At 35.5% G+C, this 25,719-nt stretch overlaps 2 protein-coding genes across 9 annotated transcripts; one reads left to right on the top strand and one right to left on the bottom strand.

The window, feature by feature from the left end:
* Positions 1-3,150: 3,150 nt before the first annotated feature.
* Positions 3,151-6,332, bottom strand: LOC144713083 (uncharacterized). The gene is made up of 12 exons (XM_078587569.1): positions 5,892-6,332; positions 5,667-5,789; positions 5,485-5,581; positions 5,357-5,392; positions 5,066-5,223; positions 4,733-4,835; positions 4,466-4,581; positions 4,347-4,388; positions 4,128-4,203; positions 3,976-4,027; positions 3,685-3,876; positions 3,151-3,360 (listed from the first exon to the last, which is right to left on the bottom strand). The coding sequence occupies exons 1-12, from the start codon at positions 6,278-6,280 to the stop codon at positions 3,200-3,202; spliced, it is 1,545 nt and encodes a 514-aa protein (XP_078443695.1). The 5' UTR covers positions 6,281-6,332; the 3' UTR covers positions 3,151-3,199.
* Positions 6,333-12,357: 6,025 nt separating this feature from the next.
* Positions 12,358-24,475, top strand: NUB1 (ubiquitin-associated (UBA)/TS-N domain-containing protein). Of its 8 annotated transcripts, none has more exons than XM_078587482.1 (15): positions 12,359-12,754; positions 12,832-12,954; positions 13,038-13,134; positions 13,268-13,303; positions 14,624-14,811; positions 15,537-15,639; positions 15,725-15,906; positions 15,992-16,069; positions 16,657-16,759; positions 16,850-16,901; positions 17,262-17,310; positions 17,830-17,855; positions 18,021-18,249; positions 23,598-23,641; positions 24,456-24,475. In XM_078587482.1, exons 1-15 carry the CDS (start codon positions 12,429-12,431, stop codon positions 24,458-24,460), a joined length of 1,641 nt encoding a protein of 546 aa, XP_078443608.1. In that variant the 5' UTR covers positions 12,359-12,428; the 3' UTR covers positions 24,461-24,475. The 8 variants fall into 8 exon arrangements, with proteins under 8 accessions (XP_078443606.1, XP_078443608.1, XP_078443610.1 ...); XM_078587484.1 differs by lacking the exons at positions 23,598-23,641; positions 24,456-24,475 and adding exons at positions 18,537-18,604; positions 18,677-18,726; XM_078587480.1 differs by lacking the exons at positions 23,598-23,641; positions 24,456-24,475 and adding an exon at positions 18,748-19,387 and having other exon boundaries at positions 12,358-12,754.
* Positions 24,476-25,719: the final 1,244 nt, after the last annotated feature.

The following is a 25,719-nucleotide window of genomic DNA, read 5'->3' on the forward strand; positions in this document are numbered from 1 at the left end:
AATTGGACACGTATGCCTTATACTCGTTAGAGATTAGATAATAAGGATTCAATATAAGTTTCAACATAGATAGGATTCAACATAGATAGGGTTAAATATAGACAGGATCCAATGGCTAGGATTAGATCCATTGTAGCCGTTATGCCTGTTATAATGGCTACGATTCACATAGATAGATTTAAATATAGATAGGATCCAACGGCTAGGATTAGATCCATTGTACCGTTATGCCTGTTATAACGGCTACGATTATGATAGATTAACTATACGTTACAACGCCGAAGCTGATAGTATAAATAAAAACATTGTTAAATCTTTTTGGAATGAAGGATAACAACAATCTTAATCTTGTTACACTGTCCTCTCTCTCTCTCTCTCTCTCTCTCTCTCTCTCTCTCTCTCCTTCTCTTCTTCCTTTGTCTTCTTCTTGATCGTTGAAGCGAGGACGAACGCTTTCATGAACAACTGATATTAGGTAAACCATGAACAGTTGAGGAAGATGAGGGTGGATCCCTCCTTAGTAATGTCACAAAATAATACCCCTTTATTTAGCTTATTAAACTAATAGTATTGGTGCTCCACACGGATCTTGGTAGCTTCATTTCTTACAAAAGATATCCAGTTGAGCTCGTATAATTTAATTTATAATATATGAAAAGGGGTAAGCAAATAAATATGGTAAATTAAATTAAAAACCTGTGTTAATGTAAACTGATTTTATGCAATAAATCATATAAAGTTATAATTTCTATAAAAGAGGACTGATACCCAAAAGAAAATAAACAGATGCAGTTTTTAGCTTACTTTATATCATGATTTTTGAAAAGTTTGTGATATAATTTTTATGCATGTTTTAAATTCACTATGCATTTCTCAGTTTCTGAGGAGGATGCAAAAGCATAAATGTACAACATATCTTGTCAAAAAATACAAGTTAATAATAAATGAAATCATAAAAAATTCAATGTTCGGATTATTATAATTTTTTTCAAAAATAGTTACAGGTCCCAAGAAATTATGCTATTATTTTGATAAATAAAACATCACTTAATGAAAGAATATTTATATCACTTTATTTTTAACTTTATATTATGGACATCTTATTTGGTCATACAAATTGAATAGAGGTCTTCCAAAACTCAATTTATTAGTAGTACTCAAAACATTGAAAAGGATTTAATCCAATATTTATAAGTTATTCCTTTCCAAAATCTCTCTTTACTACTCCTTGTGCTTATACTTTAGCGACTAATCTATAAACAAAAAGTTTAAGTTCCCTTTGAAAAAATTTCAATGTGAAGTTTATCCCATAAATTCTATTATAATCTCTTAAAATATAAAATTTATTCAAACTTGCTGGCATATAACTCAAGGACTAGTAGAGTAATGGCATGACAGTGATAATATCAAAAAAATATAATTACTTGCCAATCTTTTTAATTTATTATTATTAGTCATGCATAAATATTAATCACAATTTAAGATTAAATTAGATAAATACTAAAATATTTATTATGTTTTGATTTAATTTTATTTCTTTGAAAAAAGTTGATTTGATATATGTTATGCACTCATAAATGAATTTTATAACTCTTTATTTTCTCCTTTAATTCCAGTGGATAACTCTTAAAATATTGATTATGTTGCATTTCAGAAAAGTTATTGAAATGCAACATTTAGGTATATATAATATTAAATTCCAAATGCAAATGGGAGATAAAGAGAAGCCTAAGCCATGTCTTAAAAAAAATACAAGGCCCAATAATCGAGGAAGAGGTAAAACCCAATGTTAACACATTTTGAAGACCGAGACAGAAAGCATGTTTTATGAAATTACTTCATAATTTGGCGTATAAGTTGCCTCCTTATTGGAGGACGAATGAGAAAGCAGATCAAGGCTAAAACAAGCTATCTCATCCTAGGGCAGAGAACACCAGGGCTCTTCTATTTAAACTATTTTTCTCTTTTTTTGTAACCTATCCATGAATTTGTTCAGACACATTATTAGAATCCTTAACGCATCAGTTTTCTTGTTTCAATTCTTTCTATCTGGTGCCAATTGAGAAAGCAGTAATCCTAATATGTTTATTTGAAGAGGAAGAAGAAAGAAGGTCATCTTAGACCCTAATTGTTGTTACAACAAGGTTGGTGAGTTTAATTTAGTTTTTCATATTTTCCCTCGTCTTTTCGGCCAGGTTATCATTTTGGATGTATGACCTGGAACCAAATATTTCTAGCACCACAAACAAGTCCTAAAATTTCTCATGTAACAAAAGCTATATAAAAGACCGTCCACCGCATGCCACCATCCATCTCTGCCAACCATAAGCCAACATCGATCCTTTTAACATTTAAATGCACAGCACTAACATAGACAACCCCAGATCACACGACTTGGTCACTCAGTTGCTACATACTTGACTCGTTCAAGTCACACAACCAAATCAAACCAGACAAACCAAATTGAATTAAGCTAAAGGTTAGTGCATCTATTTTTTAGTTGTTCTCTCTGAAAAAGAACTTGAAATTTTCTCTAAAATTCATATAATTTCTCTAATTTTCAAGAAAAATTATATCAATATTTAATTATTTTTAAGGATATAAAACTCTCAAAATGATAAAATTACTATTAAAAAACTAAAAGTATTTATATTGGCAAAAAGTTCACTGATTTAATATCTGTTTATCGTTCTACCGTTACTCTACAATTGTAAGAAAATTATAATAAAAATTGGAGCTTAAATCGGAACTTTAAACCAACATTTGTCCCCAAATTCTGGTACATAAGACAGCTTCCCTACGTTTCTCCATGCATCCCTATTAAATGACAAAGATTTTATTTGTTTTATAATGGCACACTTTTTCCAAATATGGTTTTTAATTTAGTTTCACTTTTAATTCACATGGCATCAAAGAGGAAACATTGGATGAGAGTAAATTACGAAGAAAAAAAAAGTGAGTGGAAAAAGAACGTCGAGAAAAGGGTTATGAAAGAACACGTATCTCTCTATATCTACATGATCAAAATAAATAATTTATGATTTTAGGCTGAAGTCTGTTATCTTATCAAGATGTGATGACATGTACAGGTAGGGGGTAGGGCAGAGCAACCAATGTAGGCAGCAAAATGAATTTAAATGTGCAGAATAATGCGTAAAATATAAAATTTGAAACAACACCCTTTAACAATGAATGTTAATCAGGAACGATAAAGCGAGCAATATATATTACGGCATTTAAAATAACTTTTTAAAAGAATTCTTTGCCTAAAGTGAAATTGCGTTACATGGTCGTGCAATTTTGAGAGCAAACTCAGTAGAATGACTCCTATAGTTGAAGGCCGATCTTTACGGGTTGCGCCTTCTTGGCATGAAAAAAAAAATTAAAAAACCACATTATCGAAAAGAACTGATAAATTCAGCTGTGTAAATAAATACAGTGGCACAGGAAAAATGGGGAAATAATGATAGATAAGTGGAAAGGAGGCCAACAACAGTACATGTATATATGTATATGTTGAGAGAGAGAGAGAGAGAAGTGGAAGTCAATATTGAAGGGTTATAATGCAAACAGAACTAGGAGAATCACTAGATATGAAGAATGAGCGGATCATTAGAGTATATAAATATTTACGAAGAAAAGCTAAAGTTTTTTTATCTATGACTATTTTTTATTAGACTGTACCTTGGTTGGTTGACAGACATATCAACGACAAGTACTCGGCAATAACCTCGGCCTCTTCCCGGAGATCAGTAGCGTAGCATCCCGCCCTATATCTCACTATCTGATGCCCGATCACGTCTTCCATCTCTTCGTCTCTCTGCGGCGGAGTACCAGCGCTTGCGTCGATATTTTTCTCTCTGGCACTACCATCGCCTATAGTTCATCAAAAAATAAAAAAATAAAAAAGGATAGTCGGCTTTTATTCACAGAAATATTGATCTTAATTCTATGGAATAAGGTTAATGTTTTTACCTTGATCGCAACTCCTCCTGCGCTTCCCCGATGTTTGTTTCCACACGTTCAGCTGCGAGGAGGACAGTTAGTGATACGCGAATTCATTTTTTATTATTTTTTGCATAGAAACAATTTAATTTTGAACCATAATTGAGGACTGGATTGCGGACCTGGAGAGGTGGGTGCATGATGAGGTCGGCGAGTAGTTTCTTCAAGTAATATGTATTGATGCAGAGCGCTCTTCCGCTGAATAAATTTTTTTAAAAAAGTTTCAGGAGAAAAGCAATCATAAAATATGCGAGATTGTTCATAATGGCATGAAAAACTCGCGATGAAACTGATTCCCCATTAATTTTAAAATTCGATAAGAAATGTACAAATCGACGCACCTAAAAGGAACTGGTTGCGGCTGAGGAAGCTCTTGGGAAATCCTGAAGTCAGATTAAATAAATAAAAAATAGAGTCGAAAGTACTTATCCTAATTAAAACATTAATAAATATGGCTCACTCGAGTCCTCCTCGGTCGCTATTTTCTCTCTCTTCGCCTTTTAATTTCCTCTTTCCGGTTACGCCGATGCTTCCGTCGGACGCGGAACCCTTGTGAGCGACCTCTGCCATTTTAATCTGAGACAGAACTGCCAAATTTATGTTTTATTTCTTTGGGTGTACAAAAAAATCAGAAAAAAACCAGGCTTTAATTAAATTCTTATCTTGCTTGTATTATTAAATAAATATATAAAAAAAATAAACAAGCACGACTAGCGATTATGAGAACCTGAAAATATTTATTTTCTGCTGAACTTAGGTGCATAATTGCCTGACCGATGTCCCCAGAATGATACGCCAGAATTCCGTCCAGGATGTCCAGTCTCAAGTATCTGCGACAAGAGTAGAAAAAACTTACATCTTTGAAATTAAAAACAAGTATACACGAGTGCGGCAAAAGATGAATGTTCGGAATGGCGGAAATACCCCCTAGCAGGAGAAATTATTAAATTATTTAATTAGCCATCGATATATCTTAGAGTTGGAATGGTTTGAAATGAATAAAAATAATTATAACAGAAATGAGAAGAACGGAGAACAAAAAATAAAAAAGGAGTCTTACAACACCGGGTCCACAACGGAGAATTGGTCGCGGAAAAGGTGAAGTGTTTTACGAGTTGATCGGACGGTTATTTGAATCTCGGCCAAGTAATCATCGCGCCGTATCATGATAAGACACCAAGCATAATCTACCTTCCGCTCCACCACATTACACATCAGCTGCGGGGGAAAAAAAATGAATTTCTCAAACAATCTTTCGCTAAGAATTCTAATATTTAATCGTACGAAAGAGAATTCCTCGATCATGTATATTTTTTTCCCGTTTTATGAACGAGTGTCGTTAGAAACTCACAGGAAGAGCTCTATTTCCACAACAAGAAATAGCCGCCTGAAACGAAGATTTGAAAAAAAAAGTTAATCGCGTTCGCTAAAAGCAGAAAAAAGAACGGTCGGAAGAACGAAATTATACCGGATACGTACCGCCGACATGTTCAGGGAAACGAGAGCGTAGCGATAAAATCCTATTTTCATGAGCTTCTTAGCATTGATGTGTAGAATGAGTGCGAAGATCACCGATCTGCAGTTATTCGGAATGATTTCTCATAGAATATTCCACTCCATAAAGAACGAACGATGCATAACAAAAATAAGATGCGCTCTACCTTTGATCGGTCTCTTTGATGAACCTCGCCATCGTTCTCCCACGAATTTCGATCTCTATGCGGAGATCCCGAGGAAAGAAGGAATCACTCGCGTTCCTACACGCCATCCACTTTGCCGTACTTCTGCGGATCACGAACCAAGAGAAATTCATCAAACGCGGAAGATAAACTACATGTAAAACTAGTCCTCGAAGAATGAATGCAAAGTTTCTTTAACAGACTTACCGAAACTTGAACAGACTTTGCAGGGGCTCGGCATTGCAATCCGTCTCTTGAGCTAACTTATCCTCGGCGGTGGCCTTCCTTCTCCGCTGCAGCTCGGCGCTACCAGCCGTGGCGAGAATTTTCGCGCCTCTGAGAAGACCGGCAACCATAAGATTCCTCATTTCTAGGTTTGGATTCGATCCGTCGATCAAGACATGACCGCCGCTGATCAATCGGATATCGTCGGGAGATCCATTGCCGCCGCTTCTTATCCAGATCTCCTCCCTGAGAGCGGCGATCGTCCACGATTCCAGCGGTATGTCCTCCAAAACGCCGCTCCATACGCCCGCGATCCAAAGATTTCCACAAATCTTCTTCGACGATTCAATTTCCTCCATGGCCGAGTTCATCGATCGATGGATGGATCGATCGATCTATCATTCAATCAATCGATAAGAGGAACGAAGAAGGAGAACCGGGAGAGAAGAACTGAGAAGTTGGTTTGAATTCAAACTGGTCTGTTCTTCCCTCGTACTTATAGGCTGATCACATTGGCGGTTTTCCCGCGGTTGCAGTTTGATTATTGGGCCGAAAATAAATGGGCCAGATTTCTCCTAAAGAGAACCTTATTTAATGAATTATTTAAATCAATATAACAATTTATTTAAATTTAAGCAATTCTTTTATCTGAATTTATTTAAATTTAGCCTCTTCAATCACGTGGCCCCTAGAGAGAGAATATCTCATTTTAGAAAAAGATCTTTTAAGGCAAAAAAGGTTGGATAAAGGTCCTACTTATATGTTAAAATGATGACCTTTCCCAGAAGTATTAAATATCACGATATGATATTTACATGTCAAACTACATTCCAAGTATGACATGCAGAGAGAAAAAGTATCACTTATAAATCATTTATCTAAATTTAAAAGGTTAAAATACAATATATTTACATCAAAAGGGTTTACATTATATTTCAAGATGATGAATCTTATTTTAGTATTTAGATAAATTGTAGGTATTTCACGTCATATATACTTTGAGGGATATTAGAATGAAGTTGTACTATTATTGTTTTTTTTTTGTTCTAAGTGGATAGATGATAAATGAATGAGCAAATGAAGGGTGTTGGATAGCAGAATTTTTTTCACGTTTTAGAGGGATATATCTAGTTAAATGGGTTATTCGGAAAATGAACTAAGACATGAAAGTGAGATAGATGTAAATATATTTATCACTTTAATTTTTCTGTTTTATATTCAAATATTGTACGCCTGACCTCTGTGTATGTGGATTCTAAATCACTTAACTTAGGCCCTCCTAGGCTGACTAACTTGCACAGTGAATTTATACACTTAAATTCGTTATTTTGAGAAGCGGATTTTGAGCTTGTCAATAAAATTTCCTGGTTTGTAACATGGTATCAAAGAGTACATAACATGATAAGAACACGTGCACCTCCTCTCCAGAAGTAAGCATTATTCATTGTATAAACGGCAAGACCTCTACTATTCCATCAGTTAACCGTCCTTTAGCATTGCAACATAATTCAGATGAAATCATGCCTCTTTATCTCAATTTACCACTTATTTAGTAAAAATATGCAACTCCTTGTATTCTCATCTTTTGAAAAAACAAGGGTAAATGTATGTCCTGAATGAAAAACGTTAGAACAAAAACCACGGATTAAAATAACCAGATACGTGGGCTTTCCATAAATAATGGTTAAAAGTTACATGGCTAATTATGATTGAAACTGATTTAAAACATTTAATTTTATTTCCTGAAAAATTAGACGAATAATGTTATTTAGTGTATCTTGAAAAAGACATTTCATGCAAACATAGGACAAAAATATTAAAACCACTCAAATCACAATCACAGGTTATCAATCATTCATCAACTCACTAGAGTTCATGAGTATTATGCTTAAGTTTTACAAAAATCAGTTTCGCAAATATAATGCTTATCGTAAACAATGAATCTAAAAGTAAAAAACTCACATATGAACGAAAGATGATTTAGACGATGATTGTGTGCTCCAAATAGTGTTAGTGTCAGTAATATTAAAGTAGTTGTAGTTATAATGTTAGATTCTGACATATTTTTTTCATATTTAGGTACATCTAGACTTAATGTCAAGTGAACTAGTAATTTGCTTCATATGCACCTTCACTATAACCTGTAGAGTGATCAACAGGCTGCTATATTATAAATGCATAATGAGATTACATATGTAATTTGTTGCATCATTTGATATTATAAATGTTATTTAATGCATAATGAGATTACAAGAAGAATAAAAAAAAGTAAAGATAATAGCGCAATCACCATTTTGAGTGCACATCATATTAATGCAGTGCATGCAGTTTGTCTTGACATAAAATGATAAATTTAACGTTTTGATGGCCACCTCTTCAATACCCCACAACATATATAATAGAGTACACATTATCTTGATCATAATTTGTATATCATAAAACCTTAGCGCATCCAACAAGCAATTACATATGGTGATATGCTCTTACTTTAGTAAAACAGTTTGAAATTATAAAGTTAATGAGTACTAGCTAAATATCCTTGTAATAATCTCACAAAAAATGAATCAGTAAATCATATAATTAGTATCTACCTGGTAAAATGGGTGTAGCATTGGACAAGAATCATTACTTGTGGGGAACACAAGACGATAATATTAACTCAGAGTCTTGATCTTTTTTTTAGATATGATTATAACTGTGTTATGTTAGCTGGAAAAATTAACTTCAAAATTATGCATATCTTGCCAAGTAATCAAGTACCACCTATTTATTTTTAATGCTAATTTTTTTAGTTAGGAGCTGTAGCTTGAATCTGTATCAAAATCATTGGGTTGCTCTGATGGAAATATATGTGGCCGACAAGCCAATCACACATTCCACATCTCATTTGATGTTCATTGGTAGAACACATCCATCATGGTGCACGTGTGATGCTTATAATGAAGTTGATGAATACATGATCGGACTCGGTGAATTATGATGAGATCGTAATACGGAGATTATTAGTTTTTAAGCATGTGTTCTAAACATTCTTATTCGAAGGATACGTGAGAAAGACATCGAAGTATCTGAAAAGAATAGCACTATCTTGCCTCACTCATATGATGAGTATAGCCGGTCTCGTAGCCATTAGTGTGGAGACACTAAGGATAGATAGTGGGTGCTCTTTAGTGGAAAGAGTTCGCTGAATCTGCCTGATTGATAGTTTGGTATAATGGCCAGTCCCGTAGCCATTAGTGTGGAGACACTAAGGATAGATAGTGGGTGCTCTTTAGTGGAAAGAGTTCACTGAATTGATCTGTACGAATCCCATAATGGTATTATACCGAACTGTCAATCAGGTCGATTCATGACACAATTGTGTAAGTGGTCCTTAGACCTGAGACACCGAAGACGTCTTGTGGACAGACGATTGTACTTTGACTGTGGCCAACAAGTCTCTAATTATGGGATTCTAAATGGTCTTAGTTCGGGTACATCAAGAAGTTCATGAAGATGATTGAGTGGTTAAGATGGGATCGTCCACCCTCGGTATAAGAGGTGACAGCTCAAGGAAGACGATGCGCTGAAGTCCTTTGCCAAGGTAGTGAAATATCGGAGAAGAGTTTTTCGATGATTTCTGAATGCATCAGTATTAACTCGGATGACCGATTAGTGTTTGACAATTGACCATACCCAAAGTCGTCTAAGGAGCGTCAAGTCGATGAAGAACTATACAAATGGTTAAATCGATCCGACACTAATTAACCTATTTGATGATATAGTTAATTAATTTGGAAGGCCAATAAAAGTTATTGGGCCGCTGGAGTCGTTAACTAGACTGATACATGGGCCTAGAGGGTCACACGCTAATGGTCTTTTGAACGTCGTATGATATACTTAAGTGTTGGGGGTTTTTATGAAAAATACCTACTAAGTATAAATAGGGGAAGGCCCTGAACATAATTCACTAGGCCAAAATTGTTCGGGGGCCTTTCCCCTTCTTCTTCCTTCTCCCCACATCCCCTCTCTACTCCCGATGCGATCTGAATGGCGTAACGACGATGGTGGAGGTAGAACGGAGCGTGTCAACGAGAAGGAGGAGACTCGACGTGTCGAGGATCGAGTGGATACGTCTAGAGGCTGCACACTTAAGCAGCTCGACTCTTCTCACTCTGGGATCCAAGAAATCACGGGTGCGATCCGTGCAAAGGTACTTCGTTTCATGGTTTTATTGATGTCGTTTGATTTCCGTTCAAGTCTTTCAGTCCTGAATATTTTGATTTATTCATCCGTGTCAAGGCCTCTAGAACCCAACACGCTCCGCATTAGACTGGCCTGGTACTATATGCTTATCATCTATATATTTTTGATATCTGAGATATATTTTAATTTTACCTACTTCACACCTATCTCAGGATTCCTTTGACAATTAGAAACCAAAAGACTAATCCATTCGAGACTTTTGATATTATGATCATTCATCAAAACATTAAAATAGAAAATATGAAGCAAATACCTTAGGAATAAGTCTTAAAATTACTCATGACCTATGTTCAACCAGTTCTATCTTTTTCTACACGTAAACTTTGAATATTAATTTAAAAAATGTCACAACAAATTAAGGGTAATAATTTCATTATAAATTCTGAAATGATACAATCAATATCTTATTAGTTTCTTTCCCTCTCTTTCAACCTTCATAAAAATGAGGGTTGACACACATCAATTGTCACATCATTTTAAATGTAATCAACCCTTGTACATGTTGAAAATTGTCAGTTGATGGATGATTTATACTGACATTGTCTAGATCACGAATGATGGTCTACGTTGACATTGGCATTCAGACAGTATCAGTCATTAGTTTTGCTAAATTTAGTTAAAAATAGTCAACCGCATCATCATACCAAGTCAACATCATTGAGAATGTTGATATTCACACGCACTGGACCATTGTCCCTAATGGCCCTCGTGAGTGGTGCATAGTATGAAGGGTTAGAGGAGAGAGTCCATGAACCAGATGATGACAATTGAGGACTCCCCACTAACCCACTGTGTCTCACTATTGTATCTCTTTACATTTTTTTATGGCGGGGGACAGCGGGGTATGTGTGTTATTGGGGTCTGTACTATTGTAAACTCGAAGGGCGGCATCCAGGGCATGACTGGATTGGTCTACGAGAGGCTTGTTGGATAAATGATGATTTTGGACGGACGGAACGAGACTGAACGGGCTTCTGTTCAGTCACCCGTCTATAACATTTCAGTTTGTTAGTATCCATTTGTATTTTGTTGTCGTCCCAACTCCGCCATCAGTCTCGTTCCATCATTTTTTCGTTACAGAAAACATCACTGATGACGAACGGATGGATGACGAAGTAGACTAAGAGGGCAGAGGGAGAGATTGAGAGAGAGAGAGAGAGAGAGAGAGAGAGAGAGAGAGAGAGAGAGCGAGAGAGAGAGAGAGAGAGAGAGAGATAGAGAGTGAGGGAGGGAGAAGGAGAGGGAGAGAGGGAGAGAGAGGGAGGAGGGAGAAGAAGAGGTGGCAATCCAGAGAGAAAGAGAGAGAGGGAGAGGGAGAGGAAGAGGAAGTGATAGAGAGCAAGAAATATTTCTTCACTGTTAGTTCACCCAAAAATGTCATCAGTCATCTTCCTCACATGTCTCATCATGTCTGTCATTAGTCATCCGCCACAGACGACGGACGACTAATGACGGACGATTGAATAGACTTCAACCATCCATCTGATGCTCCAAACGATGACGAATGACAGTCCGTCATCCATCCAACAAGTCTAGTATACGAGCATAACCCTTGGATAGGGAGCAGCACGTCCGACTCATGACGCCTCCAACGTGACGGGACGGATGACGATCTGTGACAGACGGTGATGTGACAAAAGTTTCGTCACGTTACCATCCCATCACATGTCCGAGGATTTCGTAAAAACCCATCACGCTCGCCTCACCGTCACGGTTTGCAGCATTCCCATCATGTCCTCATCGCCGGACGGCATCACCATCATGTGTGACGGGAAAAACAACCATGTGGAAGAGAGAGAATTTGAGGGGCATATCTCCAATTATCTTCGGATGACATCCTTTTGCGCGCGTAAAGTAATGTAGGAACTTTTCTGCAAGCAATAGAGTAAGTGACACCACGTGGCGAAATCTCGTCCGTCGAAAACTTAAATCTAATGATTTTTAAGCTTTTTTGGTCATTTTTAAAAATCCCGACCCTCATCTGTGTCGACCAACCTATCATGTCACTCGTCCAAGGCCCCCGTCACCGTCACGCCCAGCTCATCATCCGTCACTGTCACTGTCACGGGCCCCTAATTTCGTCACCGTCACGTCGTCCGTCACGTCACGGTAACGTGTGACGTGACGGATGACGACTGCCGTTCCTGGTTTGGGTTGGTTCTACACAGCACTATAAAACCCTTCCCCATTCCCAAATCCCAAAATTTCAAATCCACACTATAAAATCCTTAATTTCTTCCTACGAACTTTCTGTTGCAGATCTCGCCTGCTGCCATGGAGCCGGAGAAGGAGATGGCGAAGCTGAGAGTAGCGGGGATCTGGTGCGGTGTTCTTGAGGGCGTTGCGCTTGATTCATGGACTGTTGCGATGCTCAAGGAGGAGATCTCGAAGCGATCCCACGGTCGACACCGCCCGGAATGCATCAATTTGATCTCCGCCGGCAAAGTTCTCCGAGATGAAACCAGGAGCCTTCTTCAGCTCGGATTGAAGAACAATTCCAAGATTCTCGCCTCTGCGGCTGCTCCTGCTGAGGAGAGGAGTAGAATTGTGGAGGAGGAGGCTTCAGAGGCCGAACGAGTGCAGCGCCTGAACAGAATTCGGTGAGATTTTAGTTTTTTTTGGAAAGAAAACGAGAATTTGACTGTTGACATTTGTTTGTACGATGATAATTTGACAGTGCAGCGGCGGAGAAGCTGTCGAGGACGAGTGCGGATGAATCGCTTCCAACGGAAGATTACAGAATTGAGCTCGAGAACCAGGCTGGGGAGAAGGTCATGTTTGGATCTGAAACCGATCAACGGTAAAAATTGTTGTTTCTAAGCGTTTCAATTTCTTCTCTCTCTCTCTCTCTCTCTTTTATTTCTTAATTGTTTATGGTGGCAGGGCGGTGATGATGGGGCTCATGCTCCATGCTAACGGAAAGAAACTTGTGAAGAAGAAAACTTATAGGGATGCTTTGGATGTCCTGATGATGGCGGAGGTTGGTACTGAGATGATATCTGAAATTTTGCTCATGAAGATTGATCGACGATTGAAATTTCAACGAATTTCAATGAATATTGAGCTTAAGATTAACGGGTACTCAGGCTTATACATTTAATTTTCTCTCTCAGGAAGCGTTCTCTCTCTGCGATCCGAAGGTTATTCAGGTGAATCTTTTATATCTATTCATGAATTCGCTGGTCTACTTTCTGTTTGCTTCATATTTTTCTCCTGCAATTGAATACTGTGTAATGAAGAGGAAAAAATTAAAGCCATTCATTAGTTTACGGCTAAACTGAAATTTCTATTTTATTAATCCAATTGAAAACTTTAGAAGGAAGTTTTCTTGCTACTGATCCCTAGCAGAAGATTATGAGCGCTCAGTTTCCTGGATTCTGTTATACTTGTACTGTTTGTAGTTTTTGTCAAAAAAAAGACATTTCCTATGGGTCGGATTCAGAGGTTTTAGCCAACGAGATACTATCAAATTTCAGTTAAAGATGAAGCACAATTTGATTTAAACAGCAGGAGCAGGCTTGAAAAGACCCTGTAGAGTACTGCAATATATAAAATTTCCTTGAATGAGCAGGTTGCGACAAGGAGTGCTCAATAATGATGATGAGAGGAAGATGATGAGTCATCATTGCCCTCTATCATTCATCTCTGCCAGAATTATGACGATAGAGGCATCATCATCATCATCATCGTAAGTTTGCAACTAGGAGGATTATGACGATGAAATCTTTAGTGCCATCCTCATCTTAATGGAGGACAATGATGAGGAGAATATCAATGATGATGGTGGCAGTATGACTGCTGCAAGCTCCTTGCCTCTGCCACTGGTCTTACTGCTAATCTGCTGACCACATCATTGCCGCCACCTGCCTTCTCGCTGTCCCCTGCGACGGCAAGCTTCTGATATGGTCTGTCACTGCTTTGACAACCACCTCTCTTCTGTTTCTCATATAGTCTAATAGGGACCGTATCAGCTTTTCATCCTCGTTGAGGATGATGGGAGGACAATGATGGTTCATCATGGTTATTGTCAATTGTTTGCCACAAGAATGAGGATTTCCCATATTCTTGTGATGTCGATGTTGGTAATACCCATTGTTAAAGGGTAGCACGTGACTATTACGTGCTACTCACTCCTGTTGAAACCATCAGACCATTTCTTCAAAAAAAGAAAGACAGCATCAGACTGTTGCCCCCTCGTCCGATTGTTGTCTTAAGCTTTCTCGTCTGAAGGGTCTGACGGTCATAAGATTGGGCCTACGTATCGGCTGTTTATTGCACCTCAATGTACGTGAGATAGATAATTTTTTTGCCCTATTTTTATATATCTCCTGTTCGTGCTTGACGGGAATCAGAACTACCATGACAATGGCAATAATGATTTTTGAATGAGAATGATGGGCCTGGGACGAGTTTGTTTGGAGATAAACTTTTTTTTATTCTAATCTCATATTTGCTCCATGTAATTCCAGATGGTTGACAATTTTCCCATCCTGGAGCTGGATATTGTTTGGTGTTACTTCATGCTGCGAGATATTTCTCTCTTGTCATTGGCGGGAGCTCGGCTCACCAAAGCTAGAAAGGGATTTGAGCTTTCACATGGTAAAAATTCAACCCGGATGCTGCGCCTTCAATCTGGCCGCCACGTGGAAGCCGCAATGTAAGCCTGATTTTTGGGGCTTCATTTTTTTGTTTTTTGGTTTTAATTTATTTTATTATTTTGGTTCTCATTGATTTTTGGTTTAATTTTCTTTTGGTTTAGTTTTATTTTTTTAATTCTAATTTGTATTTAGTTTTTATTTTTTCTATTATTCTTATATTTATTTATAAATTTATTTTAATATCAGTAATTTTATTCTATTTAATATTTATTTTTTATTTTATAAATTTTATTTCTTTTATCGTTTCATTCTATTTGCAATTTCAGTTTATTAATGATTTTTATTTATAATCTTCTCATTTTATTTTTTACTTTTTCATTTAATTATTATTATTTTTATTTATAATTTTATCTTATTTACACATTTTATTTTTATTTATATATATATTTTTTATTTTTATAATTGTTATTTTATTTATGAATCATTTGTCAATTTATAAATAATTTTTATTTTATTTTGTTGTATATACGCCATTTCAGACGTTATTTTGAATGAAAAATATGGTTCTATTTTGAATTCATGCATAATTTTAGTTTTAAATTATTTATGTACTTTTTTATTTGATTTTTTTTAATTTTAATGTTATTATTCTTTTCATTTTGATAAATCTTTGTTAATTTTTTTTATTTCTTTGAAGCTTTACTTTATAAATTTTATTTTTCATGTTATTTGTGTTAGTTTTAAGTTCTTAAAGTAAGACATCCTGACCTTTTTTTTGGCTTAGATACGTGAGACTGGAGCTCTTAGAAGGAGTTGTGGCTTTTCATAGTGGGAAGTTCGAGCAGGCTGAATTGTCTTTAATATCTGCACATGAAAGATATTCCAAGGTTCTCGGTGATTGAATATAAACTTGATTTTGTGCAACTAAATTTTCTGTGATATTTTTTGAATCATGCCGATATAATTCCTCAGCTTCAAGTGTCAGATGAAACACTGTCGTTGCTGATGGGAATGGGCTACAGAGAGCAATCGGCAAAGAGAGCATTGAGATTGTCCAGCCAAGATGTTCCAACTGCTGTTGATTTACTTGAGGAGGAGAGACAAAGAAAAATCCGTAGACGGCAGGAGAACCTTCAAAGGAAGGCCGAGATCAGGTAACTCTGATTTTGCATAACCCCTTCCCTTGTGAATTTTTTTGTTTAATTTTTAACGAGGAAGTTATAAAATCATCATCCTCAGGGAGCAGAGGAAGTATGGGCTGACGCCGCAGAAAAAGCATGTTGACCTCGAACAGCTGTCCGTGCTAGAGTCCATTGGGTATGTAAGGCTCTGCCACAAAATATTTCCGCTACTGATATCACATGATGATAGAAATGATGACAATTTTATATGCATAAGTGGATTACAAGCTAGCCGTTGTCATGGAAAATGATGGTTTTTTTTCTCTATCGTTTACAATCAAAGTTGACAGACGATAATAAATTCATCATCGTCATCCCACGTTTCGTCATCTGTTTCTGGTAAGAGACAAAAGATGAAACAATGATGATGGAATGACGAGACTATCATTAGATGATGACGAATTTGTCATCAGATGATCTGGATGTATGAGGATGACAATTACAGTGACCATTCATTGTCCATCGTCATAGCTATCGTTCTGAACGAATCTGAGCCCTATTCCATGTTCTTTGACAATATTTTTGGAAGATAATCTAGTCAGATGTCTATTTTTATTGTTGTCCATCATGGGAATCACCCATCATGGGAGTCACATGATTAGCGCTGTTGGGACCATGATAACTCTATACCTATTCATATCTCATTGTAATGATTTATATAAGTTATTCGAACCTGAGCTCAGTTTATTATCATTTTTTTTATCTATGTATTAATGATTTCAGGTTTGAAAGGAATCTCGCAGCAGAAGCACTGCGCAAGAATGAAAATCATACCCAGAAAGCTCTCGATGATCTGACCAACCCAGAAACTAATTCCCAGCTTCAGGTTTTCTCAATTGATCTTATCTGCAGCTTGATGAAATTGTACACATTCTTAGGTCTTGAATCACGCCGTATGATCACCCTCATCCTGCAGTTAAGCATTGAGAGACGAAGACATAGGATCAGCACAAGAACAGGCAATGAAGGCATGGACCCAACTCTTTCCATAAATAATACCCGTGTCGTTTACTTAACTAATCTTTTACTTTATTTAACAATTCAACGGGGAAAAACAATCTAGATAGAGAGAGAACTTAAATTATATCCATCACATTTTATTTCATAAGTTTTGATTTTATTGGGACGCTCAAAGTCTGAATCTTCCATAGAGAAAAGAAGAGATCTTATATAATGCCTTTCACGTTTTATTTCCTAATCTACTTGATTTATTTTTTTAAAGTATAATCTGCTTGATTTTATTGGGCTGGTCGAAGTGCTTTACTTTCTAGAGATAGATCTTAAACGATACCCGTCACATTTAACTTCTCATTTCTTTTATTGGGCAGATCAAGTTGTTGAGTATTCTAGAGATGGAACTCGAGTCAAACCCATTGGGTTATCCCTAACTTTTTATTAGTTTCACTCATCAAATCACAGAATCTTCTAGAGAGATGAATAGAGTTTAAATCGTTCCCATGACGCGTAATTTTTTAAAACATTTCAAATTATTGGGTAGATTAAAGTGCAGAATCTTCTAGAGAGAACTTAAATCATATTCATCGTTTTTTTTATTTCTTAAATTTTTATTATCAGCTGGGCTTTCTATTTCTGCTTCCGATTTCCTTATGTTTCCTATTTCTGTTATTTCCCTTTCTAGACTAAGAGGCCTACTTATTAGCACTTTACTGTGCATACCTGGATTGTTAGTGAAAGAAGTGTAGTTGTTGTTATTCAATATCTGTTCTAGCTCCCTGAGGATTGCATAGGAGATATGGTCCACTATCAAGATCTGAAGACACTTGTCTCCATCGCATGACATTTATTTAATTAGGCAGATCAAAGTTCAGAATCATATGGAGAGAACTTAAACGTACCCATCACTTAAGGAATTATTTTTTTCCTTTAATTGTGCAGATCGAGGCACAGGAGAGGAAACTTATGTAATGCCCAACGTGTTTTATTTCCAATTTGTATTTCTATCGGCCAGATCAAACTGCATTATCTTCTAGAGAGGGAATCATGCCATACCCATCACGTTTATTTCCAATTCTTTTAAATAAAAAAATTTACTACATCCTTCCTAATTATTTGCTACATACTGACAGATCAAAGTGCAGAATCTTCTAGAGAGAGAACTGGCTCGGACGCCAGCAGTTCGTCAAGAGCGGTCACTCCAGTTGTAGAATTCATGGCAGGAGACGAAGAAAGGGACGAGGAGATGGAAAAAGAGATTGCAGGTCAGATCACTGGAGATAGCTTGATGGACTATGATATTGAGGTTCAGGAGGAAGGGGAGGCCATCGCTGAATATTTGGCTATGATCAAGTCCTCGAGGTAAGTACTACGATGAATTTTAGCATAATAGTCTTGTATATTATATCTTTTCCTATGACATATACATGCATGGTGAGAAATAAATTCTATGTCAAAGAATAATGTACAGATAGGAGGTGAGATCTATCGGAATCAATGATTTAATAGTTTTGAATGTTTGGTTTTTTACTTATGCTGCTAATTTAATAGTTTGATTTTTTAAACAGATACTTGAGCAACATACAATTTACTTTCCACTTATCATGCCGTCAAATAAAGCAATTGAGTTTTACCTTTTCATACTCCAGGAAATTAGACATCCTCCTAAGAACATGTTTCTTGTGAAGTTAACATCACAGTATCCTAATAGAGTCAGGTACTGACCCTTTGGATACCATAGTCTTAGATTTGTAGTTCCTATAAGGTACCTAAAATTTTGCTTTAATAGGTTTACTTTAAGATGTGTGGCGTACTGGGATTGAGGTAAACAAGTGATCATGTCATACCTTTATATTATAGTTCCGGATCGTCCGGGACGTGGACGATGGACGAGACAGGACTAAGATCGTCCCGTCCAATGTCAGGATATTTCAACTTCGTCCAAAATGTCCCGTCCAGGAATTCATCGATTGAAGAAAAAAATCGTCTGCGTCCCAACTTTGCCAGTTTCGTCCCTCCGGAGAAAAACTGTCCCATCCTTTGTCCCGGATGAAAAAAAATCACGTTTGAAACTTTTAATATATTTTTAAAATTGTTTTTGGGAAATATGGAGGAGAGAGAAAGCGGAGGGACATATGTACAATTACTTTTGGGCGGTGTCACTTAGAGCACAAGAAAAAAAGCACGGACTTTGATGCAGAAAATGTCAAGGAATTGATTATGCGATGCCACATAGCAAGATCTCAACTGTCGGAAGCGAATCAGGGCGGATTTTTGTCTATCCCTTACTGTCTATTGTCCGAGATCTTTGGATGGGACGGTTTTTTCGTCCGACGATGGGAAAATTGTCCGGTCCATTCATCCGGGGACAAATTTCTGTCCCGGTTTTTGTCCAATCTTATGGACGGGACAATTTTTTCATCCTGGGATGAAAAACCCATCCCGTCCACGTCCCTGCACTTTACTTTATATGTTTTGTGAACAACATATTCTCCCCGATTATCAAAATTTAGTTCTACTCCAATAGACATTGGAGTAATTTTAGATTTTACTCCTTCCACTTGATCTTTCTTTCCCATTTCTCTGGATAAAAAAATAATCCTAGAGATGTTTGTTTTATCTCGAGACCTAGAAAATAAGTTTTCTCATCAAACTCATTTCAGATTCATTTTTCATGACTTTTGCAAATTCATCAAATAAATATTGAAAATTAGAAGGAAAATAATGTCTGCATAAATCTCAACAACCATCATGTTAAGAGTATATTTCTTGAAAATATATATTATTTTTAATGAATAAAGTAGTACTAACATGTCCTTGCAGATATCTATGATGAAAAATGAAATTACTTTGTTTCTACACCATGATCTAGGACATGTTTTAAATCTTACAAGGCCTTGTTTAGGATTATCCAAGTCCTTAACCCAAGAGGTTGTTCCACATATCTGTCTTTGATTGTTGCATTCTTAAACATCCATTTAGAATAATTTTAAGTCATTTTGACTGGGAAGTGATAGAAGTAATATAAATCCGCCACTTCGAGAAACATGGGCATCTGTTTCCTTCATAATGTATGCATTACTGAACATGCCCCTGAGCTGCCAACCTTGCCTTATTTCTAATAACATGTTCTTCACTAAGCTTGTTTTGTCTGGTCTTGGAACTACTGCCTATGAATTAATTATTTCAAAATTTTGATGTACTTCTTGCATTGAAAGAATCCGATCAGAATGAAGAAGTGATTCATCAACTCTCTTTTATCGATTTTGAGATCTGAATGATTATTGCTTACCTTCAACTACTCCAGATCCTGTTCTGACTTCATCTTCAACATTTCCAATGATAATATCAAGATGATGATTTCTTAAAAACCTCTCTATATGTGGCAGATGGTTTTACTTGATCAGCACCATCTTTATTGATTATATACATTATCCTATTCATTAATATATGGACTATTTACTCTAATTTCACTTTTATTGCAGATCATTTTCTGCTTTTATATTTCTATAAAAGTTTCCCTCCATCCATTTAGCATGAATAGTTCCTTCAAAAATTTGACGTTCTCTAATAAAAAATATAAGCTCTTAAAATTCTAAATATCCCAGAAAGATCCCTTCATCATTACTGGAATCATAATTTCCAGTTTTCTCTCTCCATGGATGAAAATAAAACAACTACACCCAAAAGTTCTAAAATATCTTAGAAAAGGTTTTCCGCTGTTAAGTAGTAGCTCATATGGTTTTTTTCTTAAATCAATATCTTAATAAGGTTCTATAGAATAAGTGACATTAACTGTTTCTACCCAAAATTACACATTAAGCTCATTTTATTCAGCATATTTTATGGAACTTCAATTAACGTTCAATTCCTTCATTCATAGAGTCCATCGGGTGAATCTTAGGTATTTAGAACTAATAATAACATATTCACCATAAAATTCATTGAAAATTTAATTTCAAATATTTTCCATGATCCTTTTTTATCATTTTTATTTATATTATCTCAAAGAAGCATCAAAATTTATGCTCTTGAATCGAGAAAGAAACACAAGTAAATTCTATAAAAATCACTAAAATGTAATTTTCTGCCTAATATATTTATTTGGTTTGGACTGAATAGGTCCATATTTAATAATGTCAAGGTAAAAGATATATATATGTGTGTGTGTGTGTTATATCTTATTAACTTAAATGATTCAATCTTGTTTTTACTTAATCCATGTTTCACATGATCGAATTTTGTTGTCTAAACGTGAACACATACCTTTGGAATATTATGCAACTCCAAAGTCCTAAATCTTTTGTACCTCAAATAACCTATTCATTTGTGCCACAATTCACAATCATAATTATTGTTATTAGATAATAAACATATTTTTTTATTGTTGAATGTCATCAAGATTAATCACATAGATGTTCTTATATCCTCTCCCATTAAATACAAGGTTTTAAGACAGATCATCATATATCTTGCCTATTATATAATGATATTAAAAGATTAATTGATCATCACATGATAGACTAATACTAATTATGACGAAGACCTTCAACAAAAAAATATTTTTAAGAGTCTCATTTCGACCTGGATTTATCTTATTCCATCACAATTTTGGGTGTTTGGTATCATCAAATGTTATCTTTCTGTTAAAAAGGAATGTTAATTTTTTTATCCCATGTCATGTTCTTAGAACCTTGAACATCCATGGTGTGGATACCATATATTGTTTCATACTCATTTCCCTAAAGTAGTTAATTAATTCAAGTTTTTATTTGTAGGTACCCACTTGTACACTACTCTAGGTTTAGGGGTCCAAAACTCATATCATAGAAAGGAGGCCTCATATTCATTCCATACTCATGATGTGAATACTAGTTTATCATTTTTTTGTTCATATTTTGGAGATTTATATTTCTTAAGTGATATTATGATATAACATCTTTAAGTTATTCCAAGAATACATTTAGAACGATAATGATCCTAGGAATACGTTTTTACATAATTAGTGTTCACTGTTGCAGTCTGCTAAACAAGAGTGAATGTTTCTACCGACTCATAACTATGAATATTTTTACTTCTGTCATAGCTGAGTTTCTCATCAACTTCTTGACTGTTATTTCCATGGAATGTATAAACTTTTTTCTTCTTAGTCGTCTTTTTTAGCTGCAGTTGTTTGTTGATTTGATCTTATTAGTGATCATTTTGTCCAATGAAGGGCTATAACCTAGTCCTTTCGGTATTCATGATCTCTTATCATTCATCAACATATTAAATACATTTTTACTTCCTAATAATTTTCATAATTTCCGTCTGAAATTTATGTTATTTTAAAACTAATGTGAGTATTCAAATAATATTTCAATTTTATTAATTTGATATTTTATACAACTAATTTTGGAATTTATTTTAAGAATTTTCAGTTTTATTTCACTTAAACACTCTTCTGAATTCTCAAGAGTCATCTCTATGGTTGGAGTGAGTGTCTAACATCCTCCAATTCCATTGAAGGGCTTTTACTTGGAGGGTCTCTTATTTGTTTTTTGTTTATCTCTCATAATTTTTTGAATCTATCTAAAATTAAAAAAAACATAAAAACATATAATCATTTGAATTATAAAAATAAAAAACACCTAACTTTTCAATCATACACACATTTGGTTTCTCTGCATCACTTTTAAAGTGATGTCCTCTTCTTAGCTAGAATCAATCCATGTTGATTTCATGCGTTCTGTTTATTCTTCTTGTCATAAACCCATTGGGATTCTTTATGTAAGTATTTTGGTCCTTTGCCTTCAACATTGGACATTCGTATATCAAATTACATAGGTTTGTACACTCATAGCATACTTAGTTTCCATTTGTTTTCCTCTTTGTTTCATAATTCACCTTATTAATTTTCTAAAAATCATTGAAATCTATTATTAATCTGAAGTGACTTCTTCAGCTTGAAATGGCATGGAAAATGTCCCCCTTTGATGACGAGTGTACATTTCTTCTACCGTTTTTCATCTCATGCGTAATAAGCGATCCTAGAATCTCTTATGGAGGAGTCATACTCAAATTCTTAAGAGTCTTCTACATATATTACATTTTATTATACAATGACTAGAAGGAGTTGATTGTTCCATTATTTTCCAGCTTCACTTCATTGAAATTATCCAAAGATTTGAGTGATCCATTCACCACCATGCTCCAAAAATCATAAGTCTTTTCTCTAAGCTCATGCTTCCATCCTAAGTTTCCAGATGACATAATTCATGCTAGCTAGCATGGGTGGACATAGGTAGTGATGATCTCCGCCGTATCTGTTCAAATTGCCTCCTTTTATTGGTTGATTTTCTGATTCTACTCTGATACAATTTGTGGGGACAAGTGACCATGAATTAACGTTTTAAATATTCTCTTATATGTCTTACAAATTGATTTATTACAATATTTTATCATTGCTCATGAATCTTTTCATGAGTCTTCTCCTTTAAGGAACCAACCTACTTGGTTCCATAATTCAGACCAAAATTAGTCACTATGCTATGATGATATTTAGTCAAAAGCAAAAACTTGTTCAAGTTACAGATATAATATTGAGTCTTCAACCTCATTTCACAAAACTAGCAGAATATCTCTATAATGGATAAGTCTTCATTTCTTTCCCTGAATTATTATCCAGGAAATCCTCTACCTATTTCTTACTTCCTTGAGGATGTCAACAGGTCTCTAAAGATCCTACGTCACCAGGCCTCCTTGTCACGTCTAGGTAAGTCTTCAGTGATTTATCCTTAAATGTATGTAAAACATTCAGTAGTTACATGTCCCTTAGCCTTATCTTTGATGTCTCAAATATATCTATAAAAATCCCGTGTTCAATTTTGAGTAGAAATGGGGAAGAAAGAAATAAAGGAATCTCATTTGGGGAAAGTTTAGAAAAAAAACCTAATGAGAAAAAGATTAAAGGAACTTGGCGTAGGTAGAAATATTGAGCCAAAGTATGATCTCAGATTGACATCAGGCACACCATTTTACCATAATAAGAAATTGCTTCAATGGAGCATGGGAAGATCCGCTTCTTTCTTGCAGGGCTTCCATTCACCAGCTCAGCCTACATACATGCTCTCCATACCCAGAATATCCATCCAGAACATCACTATCAAACCCAGTGGTTACAAACATAAATGTTTGAAAACAACATTTCCCCACAGTGATACTTTTCCATATTGACGAGCTCTTATTTTTCTGTTCTCCTGATTGCAAACAGAACTTGTCTAAAGTCCATTGATACAATTTTTATGTTCTCATTCATGTTTATTTCATGCATTTTAGATCATAATTAAGCTAATTTTATGTATGTTATCATGAATTTTATATAATTTTATGCATGTCCACTAAATAGTTATTCTTACATTAAAGTTAGTATATGTTGATGTTTCCAATGACTTAAATGGATAGTATATTAAAAAGAATTAATATGGCAAAAAATTCAAGGAAAAAGGTGTGCTAGATAAAGACATACTTAATTTTGAATTTTAGAGAATTTTTTGGATTATATTTGATATTTTCCATGTATTTTTTAGGTTAAAAAATGGGAAAATCAAGGCCCACTAAGGAGGGATGATGTGGAACAACTGGTAGCTCTATTTTCCTATGGAACAAGTCAATTTAGTGCCCTACAAAGAGGGATGATTTGAAACAACTGGTGGCTCTCTTTTCTTGTGGAACACGCCAAATTTGATCCCCACAAGGATGGAATATGTGGCACGCTATGGTGGCTCCCTATTTTGGTGGAACTAAAACAAATGAATGGCTAGAAATGCTCAAAATTCAAATGGCCATAACTGCTGATCCCACGGGTAGTTTTGGCTGAATTTTAGGGGGAGATCCACCCCTTATTTCTCTTTCCATAACCTATGGCTGAGCCTGTAAGTAGATCATGAAATTAGGCTCTTCTTGTACTGCATTTTGTCTCTTTCCATATAGGGGACCTTGTGAAACAAAGGCTTTGAAGAGCCAATTTAGGGTGTTTATTCTTTCTAAAGTGAGTTTCTTCCCTCTCTTGACCTTCTTTCATGTCCACTGCAATATGCCAAGGCACAAGGCGCAACATAGGGGTCCATGAAGGGAGATATATGCTTGGGAGCATCACCCAAGGAAGAGGTAAGTGCAAAACATCTTTCTATTCCCCCATCTTTCTATCCATTCCACATTCTCATATCACTTCACTCTTTATTATAAGTTATTGAACCCTATGAGTAGGGATTGATAGATTATACCATCCATTCCTAATTAGGGTTTTCATAGGAAACCCCTAATTAGGGTTTCTTCATCACATCCACTCATCCCTCTCATACTATCCTTATTCCATGATTCCAATACCATCCTAGTATTTGTTGTAAGTTCATAATTCTTATGAGTAAGAATTAAGAATTCATACATATAAAATATTTAATATAAACAATCATATAAGATTGATTATCTATTCTTTCACACTCTTTCCACCTAATCCACTTTCTCAAATGTTAATTTGCTTTCAAATCAATCTTAATCACTAAGCTTCTCTGTGGTTAGACCCTTACCAATTTACATTGGTGTAAAGTGAATTAGGGTTAATTATAAATTTTATTGCATAAGCCTCAAAATTACTAATCGACTAGGTTAGCCACCTAAATTTCGACTTATCATTCATGCCTAGAATTTCTTGTCACTTTTATTCTTCTCCTAAATACTTAGGAAGTCATAGCTAATGTTCAGAGTTGTTCTGGTTTGATAAAGAAGCACCCCAAGTCTACCAATGATGCCCTGAGTGAACAATAAATGAAACAAAGGAAGTTTGAAGGTTTT

The sequence above is a fragment of the Wolffia australiana genome, chromosome 15, assembly GCF_029677425.1.
Source record: "Wolffia australiana isolate 7733 chromosome 15, ASM2967742v1".
Classification (NCBI taxonomy): Eukaryota; Viridiplantae; Streptophyta; class Magnoliopsida; order Alismatales; family Araceae; genus Wolffia; species Wolffia australiana.

Coding starts and splice junctions, on each gene's coding strand:
- LOC144713083 (XM_078587569.1), bottom strand. CDS start 6,280: ATGAACTCGGCCATGGAGGAAATTGAATCGTCGAAGAAGATTTGTGGA. Junction 4,836..5,065: donor TCCGTTGTGGACCCGGTGTT/GTAAGACTCCTT, acceptor CTCTTGTCGCAG/ATACTTGAGACTGGACATCC. Junction 4,582..4,732: donor CAGAAAATAAATATTTTCAG/GTTCTCATAATC, acceptor GTTCTGTCTCAG/ATTAAAATGGCAGAGGTCGC.
- NUB1 (XM_078587480.1), top strand. CDS start 12,429: ATGGAGCCGGAGAAGGAGATGGCGAAGCTGAGAGTAGCGGGGATCTGG. Junction 16,070..16,656: donor TCCGTGCTAGAGTCCATTGG/GTATGTAAGGCT, acceptor TAATGATTTCAG/GTTTGAAAGGAATCTCGCAG. Junction 18,250..18,747: donor GCTATGATCAAGTCCTCGAG/GTAAGTACTACG, acceptor TTTATATTATAG/TTCCGGATCGTCCGGGACGT.